General features: G+C 40.8%; 1 protein-coding gene across 1 annotated transcript in view; it reads right to left on the reverse strand.

Moving 5' to 3' along the window:
- Pik3r4 (phosphoinositide-3-kinase regulatory subunit 4) overlaps positions 1 to 13543 on the reverse strand; it is a 61814-nt gene that overhangs the window by 23841 nt on the left and 24430 nt on the right. Inside the window, exons 8-12 of the mRNA XM_075964791.1 lie at positions 12842 to 12987; positions 11075 to 11278; positions 8249 to 8450; positions 7027 to 7214; positions 6270 to 6480 (exon numbers count right to left, since the gene is read on the reverse strand). Coding sequence (XP_075820906.1) covers positions 6270 to 6480; positions 7027 to 7214; positions 8249 to 8450; positions 11075 to 11278; positions 12842 to 12987 — 951 coding nt within the window. The remainder of the gene's footprint in view (positions 1 to 6269; positions 6481 to 7026; positions 7215 to 8248; positions 8451 to 11074; positions 11279 to 12841; positions 12988 to 13543) is intronic.

Raw genomic sequence — 13543 nt, forward strand, 5'->3', positions numbered from 1 at the left:
AGACCCAGCAGAAATTATAGTGCCTTTTACTACTGAAGAAATAAAAAAGTTATGGGAAGACAATGAACTGTGGCAAAGAGCTTGTGCTAATTTTTTGGGAGAAATTAATAGCAACTATGCCAAAAGTGGTAGACTTAACCTCATAAAGAGAACTTCTTGGATTCTTCCTAGAATTGTACGTGATGCTCCAATAACTGGAGCCAGTACGTTCTATACTGATGCAAATAAATCAGGGAAAGCAGGTTACAAGTCAGATGAATTGAGTAAGGTGGAACAAAGCCCTTATAATTCTGTCCAGAAGGCAGAATTATATGCCATTCTTATGGTGCTAAGGGATTTTAAAGAACCTCTTAATATAGTTACAGATTCACAATATGCAGAAAGAGTTATCTTGCATATTGAAACCGCTGAATTTATACCAGATGGCACAGAGTTGACTTCATTGTTTATCCAGGTACAAGACATAATCAGGAATAGGCTTTGTCCGATGTACATAACACACATCCGGTCCCATACAGGTCTGCCTGGTCCTCTAGCACAAGGTAACGCTGAGATTGATCAATTATTAATTGGAAGCATGTTGCAGGTCTCAGAATTTCATAAAAAGCATCAGTCAGTAGTAAAGGCCTAAAGAAAGAATTTCCCATTATATGGCAACAAGCTAAGGACATTATAAAGAGATGTCCTACTTGTTCTTTCTATAATCAAACACCGTTGCCTGCAGGGAGTAACCCAAAGGGTACTAAGAGAAATGAAATCTGGCAGATGGATGTGTTCCACTTTATGGAATTTGGTAAATTAAAATATGTACACCACACCATAGACACGTATTCAGGTTTTCAATGGGCTACTGCCCTGAGCTCAGAAAAGGCAGATTCAGTAATCACACATTTATTGGAAGTTATGGCCATCATGGGTATACCTGCACAAATAAAGACAGATAATGGTCCAGCATATGTATCTAAGAAAATGAAACGCTTTTTTGGTTATTATAATATAAAACACATTACAGGTATACCAAATAATCCTACAGGTCAGGCAGTTATAGAAAGATCAAATCGTACTATAAAGAATATGCTGAAAAAACAGAAAGGGACCGAAGAAAATACCCCCAGAAAGAGATTACATAATGCTTTATTAACCTTGAATTTTCTTAATGCTAATGAGAAAGGAACGACAGCAGCAGAAAGACATTGGATAATGGAAAAGTCTGCTGAACTAAATCAACCGATTTATTTCAAAGATGTGCTGACCTCTCAATGGAAGCCAGGAGATGTGCTACGTTGGGGAAGGGGTTTTGCTCCTATTTCCACAGGGGAAGAAAAATTGTGGATACCATCAAAATTAATAAAGTTTCAATTTAAAGAGGAGAAACCTCTTTGGAAAGGAGAAATGACAGCTCATCCACAATGATGATATTCATACAGGTGGTAAGAAAAACATATAGTACGGGGGCAGGGTTCTCTTCTTATCTCTGCAGGAAAACAGTCATCTTCAAAAAATTCGAGGGACCAGGATGTTTGAATACTGACAGATGGAAACTATTTACAACCCAATAAGAATTGGCAAGAAAATCAAACAGGTCTCGTAAGTAAAATTATTCTACTCTTATATTTAAATATGTATTAAGGTGCATTTATTTATAAATATATAGAGCTGGTTTTGAAGTTGGACTCTGGCTCAGTCCCTCTCCAATTCCAAGCCTGTTGGTAAGAGAAAAACCCAGAGTTTCTGGAGTTTCTATCTCATGTCAAGAGCCATGATATGGGACCAGAAAGAAATATGAGTTTAGAAAACATCTTTGCTTTTCTTCATATCTATTATACTTTTCATTGAATATATCTATGACTTTCATTATATATATATATATATATATATATATATATATATATATATATATATATGATTAATGTTTAAGTTTTTCACAATGAACAATGAGTTTTTCCTGAAGTGACATTTGAAGTTTCCAGGAAGAAGATGGGGCCCCATAACAACAACTCCACCTGGTTGATATGACGTCATGATACTGATAGCGCTACTACAAGACCCGTTTTGGGTACCAGCTGCAGAAGACGATCCTAACTTGGTTAGCTGAAATGGTGCACATCTTATACAACATTCTGGCCAGACCTGCACAAAATACTCAGAGACTATTTGCAATTTTAAAAGACATTGATCTTGAAATTTAACCACCATTTTACTTTCACTGAATCCCCCAGAAAGAACGTCGCCCCCATGACAGCTGGAAGTAATTCTAGAGGATGACATCCCCTCTCCCAGGAAAGTTTGCCCTTGGATTTAGGGACATCATTTAGGGGTTGATTATAATTAGTATACGGTTGAGGGTTGGGAGGTTGGGGGAGGAATTTTATAAGCTCAGGGATCTTTTGAAAAAAAACAAGGGATAATTGGATGATGGGATAATAAATTTATAATTGTGAGTTACTGTTTTTAGACAAATACATTGGTATCAATTCTTGTATATTGATATAAAGTTAAATTATATTGACTATTGTATGCATGCATGTTTCTACCTGTTTAAGACATTTTTTATGTATTGACATATATTGTATTGATATATATATTGTATATATTTACCATATTGCAGTGTACATTTCTACCTCTGATTAAGATACTTATATATTGTTTGTGTATTGATATATATTTACCATATTGCAATGTATATTTGTACATTGTTTATATTTGGAGGTCATTATCCTCATTTGTTACACAGTTGTTTATTGTCTTAGTCTTTAAGTTAGATAGATATTGAGAATTATATAGATCAATAGTCATCTAAGTTTGTCATCTATAATTAGACTATTCAGGTTCTTTGGATACATAAAGATTATACTCAGTATAGATAGAAAATCTTCAACCTCTTCAAAGAGCTGTAGAAAATGGCCTTTAATTTAACTCAGAGTTTCGTGATGGTGAGACACAATTGCTCCTGGCAGCACTGATCTATTCCCGAGAGAATGTTGAGCACCAAAGACACTCCACCTGGAGCCTTTCTTTTTGCCCATACCTCAACCACTGACAGAGACACAGAGCATGCATCAATGGATAAAACAGGACTGTCATATCCTGCCAAGATATGGTAAGACAGTTTTGAAAAGTTGCTTGCCTTTGAAAATGGTATGTCAGTTATATTAGGCCTTGGCCAAAGTTGGTTGCTTCAACGCTGCTAATGTGACTTTGGGTGATTGCCTAGGTAGCTAGTTGTCTCTGTGATTTGTTGCATGTTTTGGAAGTTGTTTTACTGAACTTCCTAATTACCCAGGTAACATTATTTTCCTTCTCAGATCTTCGACGGGGTTGAAGACTATATAAATGTAGTTACTTTTCTCTCATGACTTGGCCAAGTTATTTATTATACAAGACCTAACTAAGCTAGTTAGAATAGGATTTTGTACTTATTGTATATAATTTCGTAGTAGGTTTAGAACTCTCTTACTTAAACAAAAGGGGGAGGTGTTGCGGGAGGTCCTTCCACTCCTCCAGCCAATAGCTGCTGAGATACCAGGCCATTGGGGCATGGTCTCTCTCTTTAAAAGAGCGGCCACTTCCCTCCTTGCTCTCTCTTTGCTTCCTGCTCCACTTCCGGCGACTAGACTCCTTCCTGATTGAGCAGAGGGCTGTTGTCTGGGATGGTGATCTGTAAGGTTTTTCCCCTTTAAATAAATACCACCCTATTAATCATAATTCCAAACTGGTGTGGGATTGTTTGTGATTTACGCCTTCATCAAAACCCCAGCTTGGGACACTAGGGTGACCCCGACTATTGGTGAGGTTCAGTGAGCTTTCATCCTCTCACTGTGACTCGGGACATATGACTGATCAAGGGGGTGGGTATGCACATAAATAATGTGTGGGCCCAACACTGCCCAGGTCACATGACCACCCAGATGTCAGTTGGGTACAGTGGCACAGGCCATTAGTGCCAGCACTTGGGAGGCTGAAAAAATGAGTTCAAGCCTGGTCTTCATAGCAAGCTCCAAAAGACCTAGGGCTACTTAAACCTGTATAAAAACGAAACAAAATGAACAAAAGAAGCAAAATACCCAGACTTTTACTTCCTTCTTTGCCTGCAATCACTTCTTCTGTGGTATAAACACACCAGAATTAGAAATTACAGCCTTAGACTCTACATGGATTGGATTTCCAAGTACTTTTTAAATGGTGTCTAGAATTTTCTGTATTTTATTATGCATATTCTTTTCCAAATAATTAATTTCCCCAAATTTACAAATTCTGAGACCAAAAATCATTATCTCAAATGACCTCAGCACCCAGCATAGGTCCCTGCATATAACTGTCTCTTAACTTTATACAAAACTTAAATTAAATATAACATCATATGCATTTAATATTACTTAATTTAAAAATAAACCAAAAAGTTTTACTGAAAATCAGACCTACAATGGATGTCAACACTGTGCCCGAGTGGCAGCAATGTCACTTTTGAATGACTTTTTTTCTTCCCAAAAAGTAAAAGCGAAACCAAGATTCCCCACAAATGTGACTTACTCAACGCTGAAAGCGTAGTTCCCCCGGACTGCTAAGTTACCCAAGTGGGAAAACAATGGCTAAGGATACACTCACTCTGAGGGACCAGGGAGTCTACAAGATCTGCAGGGTAGAATGAATATTTTACAACCTCTTGAGTGTGGAAAGAAGAAAAAAAATAAGAATTTAGCAGTCACTGCACGTTCCTGTGGTTACTGCATAAAATGTGTAACTCCATTTATGTATAAAATGCTACCTACAAAGAGAGAGGATCATAAACAAGACTGTGTATTGTCACCTTTTTATGTTCTTAAGCAGATCTGGTAAGTGGCATTAGCTTACATCATAGAAACAGCTTGAAGATTCCAGGTATTTATTTTGATAAAATCACCTGACTAGACTCTGCTTGGCACTTCAATATTTTCTAAATCTTCAAGTGTTCTCCATGAATACTTCCTGAGACTAATCAAAGCTCACAGGAATTTCTGTGAGCTTTTCAAAGTCGAAACATATAAACATATTATGCATTTCTTCTTAGTTTTAAAGTAAGCTTCTATTACAGTTGAAATATTGAAATTCATTCGTTTTATTTTTTCTTTCTTTCTTTCCTTTTTTTTTTTTGTTGTTGTTGTTGTTTTTTGAGACGGGGTTTCTCTGTAGCTTTGACGCCTGTCCTCTTATAGACCAGGCTGGGTTCACAGAGATCCACCTGCCTCTCAACTGCTGGGATTAAAGGCGTGTGCCACCAGCGCCCAGCCTTCATTAATTTTTTTTTTTTAAATCTACAAACACAGACTCAGAGAGCAGCCGCCATTGCACAAAGCAGGCTGCCACACAAGTAGACCACACTCTAATGCCAACGACCTCCCCTTTCGAGTCAAACCTCTCAGAATACAGGAGCATTTTTTACTAAATTCTTTAGAAGTTTTGTGGAGTTTTTCTGTTGCTTTTTTTTATGTGCATGGGTGCCTCAGCTGCATGTCTGTGTACCAAAAACATGCCTGGTGCCCAAGGAGGCCAGAACAGTGAGCCAGATCCTCTGGAACTCAAGTTATAGTTGATTGGAAGCTACCATGTGGGCGCTGGGAATCAAGGCCAGGTCCTCTGCAAGAGCAGCCAGTGTTTTTAACTGCTGAGCTGTCTCTTTAGATCATTTTGCCAGATTCTTAATGTTGGTAATTAGCAAATGCTGGCACTCTAAGCTATTCTGTCTGTTCCACAGTCTCCATATTTTCAGAATGGCCTACCTTTCTTTAGTAATAACTAATCAGAGGGTAGAGTCACAGCAGGGGTTTACCCCTAGAAACCTGATGTTCTTGAAGAGGCAACATGGAAGTGGGGAGAGGCTTGATACCAAGACAACACACCACACCTGGCAACAGCCAGGAAGAAGGAAGCGCAGACAGGCTAATAAGTGACTGGCCTGGATGCGACGCAGCAAGTGGCTCAAAGCTGAAGGAAGATCCCAAGTCCACACTCTGACTCAGGTTTCTCACCTATTGCTTCTTGTCTGAGTGGTTCTCACTCCTCTATTATCGTAGGTGTTGCCCGGTGCAGGCTGAGGGGCCCTTTCCAAGGCTCTCGAGAGCAGAAGTGTTTCAGGTGTCAGAAGCTTTCATGTGCCTGCCTAACCATAGCTTGTCATCAGAAATGCTAAAGCTCCTAAACCCTTTTGGATTAGGGGTGCTTCATTTGGCTCAGTTCCTACATTAGACCCCAATCTTGGGCTCAAGGCCAGGGTGCAGGAACACGACTCTCACCAGGTGGAGGCGGTTTGCTCTCCCACTCGGCGTTCTCCATCATCTGCTTGGCGATGCGCTCCGCATTGCATTGTTCCCGCTTCTGCTGTATGAGCTGCTGGAGCTCGGTCTTGCAAGTCGTGATCCGGATCTGGTAAGTGGACGGCAGGACTGTGCTACTTAAAACCTGGATCACTGGCTTCTTACTGGGGGCGTGTGCTACTTCTGAGACCTGAAAACAGTATAGATCTGTGTCTCAGCAAGGTACGGTTAAGAGAAAAGTGTTCCCATGGTGCATCGATACATCACACCAGATTCTGTTCCTTAACAAAACACTAGTAACTAAGGTGAAAAGAGCAAGTGACATTTCACCTGGTCTGAGCTGGTTTCTTCACATAAAACCATACTGGTTGGGGCAGTCACAGACTCACTCCAAATACATCACGGCCATCGTAATATTTAACGTGCACAGACAATCTGGAAATCCACCCCCGAAATATTTTTGGGTTTCGTTACATTAAAGGAAGAATAAAAAGATTTAAAAGTTTTAAAATGTTCTCTGTAGCCTAATTATGATCTCAGCTCAGTCTTTAACCCCATTTCAGTTTGCTTTATTGGCACATATTTCAAATGGGTGGCCTTCTCCATGCTTAAGGAACGGGTTCCTCTTGGCTATACAACTGAAGCAATCTGAGGAACCATCTTGGCTGTTCTACCGCACACAGCCTTTCAACACACAGAACTAGACATGAGGTGACCACCGCCTACATGACAGTACCTGCGGAGAGGTTGACAAAGGGACACCAAGAGCAGCAGAGGACTCAGAGCGAGGCGGCTTCCCAGTCTGAACCACCTCGTGATCACTGGTTTTAGGCAGGGCCTGCGGTATATTCGGTGGTTCCAGGGAGCCGAACATGCTTTTCCATTCTTCATTTACATTGGAGTCTTGTTTTACATGTTTTCTAGCTATGAAATACATGTGGAATAGTTAGTCTGAAAGGTAAAACCACTGTGACTTGATTGTCTGTTTACAAGAGAAGACAATGGACCTTACTTCCTGTGTGTTCCTGTGGGACATTTTTCTTAAGCTCTATGTCCTTGTATGCACGTGTGCAGATGCGAGTATGTTCAACTTATGATCTCAGCATATAGAAATATTTATTCACCTCCAATTTTGCTAGCACTAAGAACTGTCCATCTGTATTGATCCAGGTGGAAAATGGATCGTTAATTTGCATTTATTTAATTATTTACATTTCATTTATATGTATTCTGTTCTACCAATTATTTGCTTAAATCTTTCACTTTTTTCCTCTGGAGGGCTTGCATTTTTCTTATTGATCTGTATGGGTACTTTATATATAATGCGTGTAAACCATTAGCAATTAAGTGCAAACACTTATCCCAAAGCTTACTTCAATGTAATTCATTTGCTGCCCTAAAATATGATATAGACACGGGGAATTTCAAAGGCACATACTTGACAGTGAACTAATGCTGCAGAAAGGCTATGCACAAGACCTCACGAGCCTCACAGAACCGACGTCAGTGTCACAGGAGACGAGAGCCCCAAATATCTAGTGCTCAGTAGAGGCTAAGGATTCTTTGGCCTCTACTCTTTTTAATTCCACTGTTTGTTTCAAATTCATCGGGTATTGCCTACTAATACTACAGAAACTTGTATCTGATTTTATACAGGCTGGCTTTGAGTTATCAAGTTAAAGGGTTAGAAAACCGAGCTTGAATCATGCCTTCATGAATCAAGCAAGGTCTTCCAGGGGGAGAGTTCTGGAAACTGACCTTCTTTTGACAGAGCTGTGACTCCACTGCCAGACTCTTCCTCTCCCACGTCTACTTAATAAGTACCTAGTCACTGCACTTCAAAGTTCTCTATCTGGGAAACGGGGGTGGCGGTGTGGGGGCTGGAGGTGTATTTACTCCTTATTAACTAATACCAGCCTACAATATAACTAACAAGATGAGCACATGGATGTACTAACCCCGTTTCTCGTCTGGTTCTTGTTTCGTTTTAACAAGATCAACTTGTCTCCCAGTGATGCCTAAGGCTGCCAGGTCGATCACACCTTTCTGGCTGCTGTCGTGCAGATGGCTCTGGTCCACTGCATTCGCTTTCGCTCTGTTTGATTTCATCATGAAGTCCTTCAGTGCCAGAAGCTTATCTTCCTCTTCTTCCGTCATCCCCTAAAACCAAATTCAACCATGTATTTTGGGTTAATTTCAAAAGCAGAAACAACAGGTCACAGGATGACTAATAAATGAAGGTTCAACTTCCAATTCAAACTGAAAAAACGACAAAGTGAAGCAAGAAAGCAAAGAGGAAGCGATCCCTATGGCTCCTCTAGAGCACTCGGCTATGGCCACCTTCTCCACAGACTACCTTTATCTTTACATCCATGGCCATCTTCTCCATCAGACTCTTTTTACACCTCTGTTGACAACACTGTATTGCAGGTTCTCTAACTTCAGTAGGACAAGGAAAACAGATGCTCATTATGAGATAAAAATGAGTGAGACACCTGTTATTCAACAACTATTTCACACAGTATTCAAAGGGAATTACAAAACATCAAAAGAAACACACAAGCAAATTATTAGAACTAAAATGTTTTATCAAGTTTTTAAAAAGTATTTTTTAGTTTATTTTATGAGTGTTTTGCCTGCATCTGTGTGTGAGTGCATAGTGATATTTTATTATGTTTTAATAAATAAAGCTTGCCTAAAGATCAGAAGAGCAAAGCTAAGCCACTAGAGAGGTCAGGCAGTGGTGGCACACACCTTTAATCCTGGGATTTGGGAGACAGAGGCAGGTAAATCTCTATGAGTTCAAGGCCATCCTGGGCTACACAAGATCACTGCAGAAACAAATCCAGGTGGTGGTGGCTCGCACCTTTAATCCCAGCACTAGAGGGAATATAAAATGAGAGGAGAGAAAAGGCTTTGTCCGCTTAGGCTGCTTAGCATATGATTGCCCAGCCTTGGTCGCCCAGACTTCTCTAGTGGCTTGGCTGCTTTGCTTTTCTGGTTTGCAGGTTGACCCCCAATATCTGTCTCTGGGTTTTAATTATTCATGCTACCACATACAAGCCTGAGTGTCTGGAAGTCAGAAGAGGACATCTCTTGGAACTGGAGTTATAGATACTGAGTTACCACGTGGGAGCTGGGAACTGAATTAGAATCTTCTACAGGAACAACAGTCTTAACTTGCTCAGCCATCTCTCTAGCCCGTTAGGAAGTTTTATAATGTCCATATGAAAATTATCCACATAAGATATGAGATTTAATATAGAATTGTATTTTTTAAAAGCAAACACAGGACTGGAGAGATGGCTTGGTGGTGAAGAACATTTGCTGCTCTCCCAGAGAACCCAACACCTATGGCTGATGGCGCACAACTGGTTCTAACTTCAGGGAACCCAGTGCCCTCTTTGGGCCCTCACAGGCACTTGCACACACATGGTATACACTTACAACAGACAGAAGCACATACGTGTAAATGAAAAATGTATTTAAATAGATACAATTTACAAATCAAATGTCCACGCTAGTCATGGGGTCCACCCCTGCAATCCCAGCACTTGGGAGGCTGAGGCCCAAAGACTATAAATTCAATCCAGCCTAGGGTACAAAGACATACTGACTCAAACCAAACAAAACCACCTAATTATAAACAAACACCCAGAATATCCACAATAAACGAGGGACAAAGCTCTGCAGCATAACCCCGAAGACATCACTGAGTAAAGATGACTGTATGATGGAATACACACCACGCCCTAGTGACCAGCAGAGGTAACACTGCTGGACTTCAGTTCTTTCTTCCAGGCTCACGGCAGTATCAACAAACACCAACAGTGATTTCATTTTATGAAGTGACAAGCTGATTTTGGAAATTCATAAAGAAATGTGCTGTCTTGGTTATGCTTGGCCCTTTCTGTGCACGTGAGGTCAAGCCAGCCAGGGTTAGAGTGAGACCCTGTCTTAAAAGACGATCTCGAAAACAGTGCATTATTTTCCAGGTGAGACACGGCTGGTAAGCATTCTCTCTATGAAAACATTCTACAGAGCTAATGGTGGTTGTCCCTAGTATATGCTCTATGTCCACGGAGTACCAGCAATTAGAGACTTCATTTAGAAGCAGCTTTATTCCAATTCTGATTCTAGGTCCCATACATTCCATATAAAACAGAAAAATGAATCTAATTTAGTATTTCAAAAAGGCCCTACTAATGCCAGATAAAGAGGGTTTTTACTAAAAATTTTTTAGCTTTTACGTAATTTGTTAATTGATTCAAATTCAGACTTAAACACAACAGTGAACCACTGGCTTCTGCAACTGAAGCCACCGTGGAGCTGAGCTGATGCAGCTCTTTGCACACAGTAAGAAGCAGCGTCTGGACTGAGACGAGAGGGACTGTGTCACACCTGCATTCTGAAATACCTCTTCTAGCTGAACTTCATTATATTTCGGCAAAGTATAGAACTGAACTACAAATAGGACTTAAACCCAAGGCTCTTCCTGTTTTCCCAGAAATCACAAAAGGAAGTTTATAGGTCTCCCTAGACTCCTTATTTAGCCTAGCGCAGTGTTTTAGATGAATCCTATTGCCTTTGCGTAGATACCATAGAGCACGCGCACACGCACGCACACACACACGCGCACACACACACACACACACACACGATATTGACAGATTTACTTTCATTTGTCATGACATGCCCTAATCAAAAACATCTTAACATCTAAATAGGTGCTTCAGCACTGTCATGAGACCCATTCACAGGAAAGGCCTGAGGAAGGCGCACACCTGCGAGAGCAGTTTCTTCAGAAGTTGAGCTATGGCGGGGTCCTCGGGAGGAGGGCAGTCGAGAAGAGAGCCATTCCGCTTCTTCTGACGCATGTGCAGATGTCTGAACAAGCTGGTGATGTCTTTAGACCTCAGAGCATAATCAAATATAGAGCGGCTCACGGGCTCTTTCAGAACACTGAGCAGAACAAGCTTCCTCTCAATCTATAGTAAAAAAGCAAAAACAGCTAGTTAAAACTACAGTACATAGAACAATCTGTGTAAAGTTAACCAAAGTATTTATTATCTGAGAAAATAATGTTTGTTTCTTTTTCTCCTAGGAGACAAACAGGACACTAGCCAACTTTAAAGGCCTAAGTGTCCACCCCACCAAAGACTAAGAGTAAATACCCAAAGACGAAGGTTTCAGGGAGTCAGAGCAAGTCATTCCTGACCCGGAGGTCAGAGTACTTCCCAGGTCTACAAGCCACCCACGGTTCACAAGCCTAAGACACGGGCGCTGGCCGAGACCTGAGTAACCACTGCACAGGGCCTTCCTTTCGGTTTCCACATTTCCCCAACAAACCCAAAGCCTTCAAAACATTCTCTCCAGAGATCAAGACTTCTTCCTCTTAGTAGGCTAGGAACACTTAAGGACGGATATTACCATCAGTGAGCAAAAGAACAACTCTTCCTTTTCTTCCCAGTGGTGGGAGACAGAAGCCAGGTCCTTGCACAGACAGGCAAATGCTCCAACACTGAGCTATATCCCAGCAGTGGCTTTGTGAGACAGGGTCTTACTATGTAATTAGCCCAGGCTGGCCCTGAACTCACAACCCTCCTCTCGCCTTGGTCTCTTGGGAACTGACACTGTAAGCGAGCACCTCCACACCCAGATCTAAAGAACATTCTTCGAACAGAATTAACTACTGCAGCTGAAACTTGGGCTACCTTTGTCTAATCAAAGGAAGAAACAAGGCCTGGAGAGACAGTCAGCAGTGCTGACTATTCTTCTGAGGACCTGAGCTGGGAGGCTCAAAGTCGCAGTAACTCTAGCCCCAGGGGATCCAAGCCCCCCCCCCCCCAGAGCACTGCATTCACGTGTACAAACTCATGCTGGGACACACACATAAACGCAAAATTAGAACTTTAAAAAAAGTTTACAATTTAAAATGAAGAAGGGTAAGACTCATGAAACATGAATAATTAGTCCCTCAATTTTTGATCCTGGCTTTGAAAATATAAATCAATGATAACACAAAGAATAAACTAAAACTAGAGCACGTAGTCAAGGGCTAGAGTGACGTCTTAGGGCTAAGAGCATTGGATGTCTTCCAGAGGACCAGGGTTCCATTCCCAGCACACACATGGAACTTCACAACTGGCTATAACTCCGTTTCTAGGGATCCAGTACCTTCTTCTGACCTCCCTGCACACCAGGCACACATATGGTATACAATACACAACAAACATTCATGTAATATATCCACACACATAAAATCTTAAAAAATTATAAAACTTTAAAAATAAATAAATAAACAAAGAGCAGCTACATTATACGATACACAAAGAAAACGGAGCCTGAACTTCTGTATGCCACACTACACGTGACTACATGTGACATAACAGACTCCTGGTAGTGTCCCTCCTACAAGGGAGGTCGTTTATCAACAGTACTAGCTTGAAAGGTGTATGAGAATGTTCCAGATCAACTTAGGGACTCTTCTGATATAAAGGACTCTAGAGGCAAAATTGGAAAGGACGGGTCACAAGCGGGAACATGTCTACCTGTATTACTGGCTGGGTAATGTATGGGTCAAGATAAGGCATCAACTTGCAGTAGACATCAGCAGTACTGATTTGATGAGCTACCACTGTGATGAATCCCACTGCTCCATAGCGTATCCACAGATTAGGGTGGCACAGGAACGGAGCTAAAAGGGGAAGAAAGAAAGATACCAGATCAAACCAGATTCACAAAGCAAAACTTTAAATTTTAAGATCATTCAAATCCTTACATTATAACAATCTGATAAAAACATCAAGGCTGAATGTTACCTAAAAGTTCTTACACATATTGGCCTGAAATAGAAACTCAATAAAATGAAGTTATAACACTCCCTTATCATACTTACCAGCCATACCATAAAACTAACCTTTGTAAAACTTCTAAATTTCTATTTTTCAGAGTTGAAAATGTGTTAGCACACACTCATTTGTAGTGCTGAATTAAAATCTACTGGACAGAGACATAAAAAAATCCCAACACCACCCAGGAAGTGATCCACTTTACCCCACGGGTTCAAGACGGCAGCTGCCACACAAGAGGCAGAGACATGGGGTGGGGGTGTTTCTTCTCCATGTCATAGCATTGAGAAAACAATCTGACCCCTCTGACATCCTTTTTAATGCGGGGTTTGCTCAAATCTACACATAACTCATAAGTTTGCATGTCGTGGGGAGTCACAGAGTAGAAAAGTAGCACACATT

The sequence above is a fragment of the Microtus pennsylvanicus genome, chromosome 3 (genome assembly GCF_037038515.1).
Source record: "Microtus pennsylvanicus isolate mMicPen1 chromosome 3, mMicPen1.hap1, whole genome shotgun sequence".
NCBI classification, from domain to species: Eukaryota; Metazoa; Chordata; class Mammalia; order Rodentia; family Cricetidae; genus Microtus; species Microtus pennsylvanicus.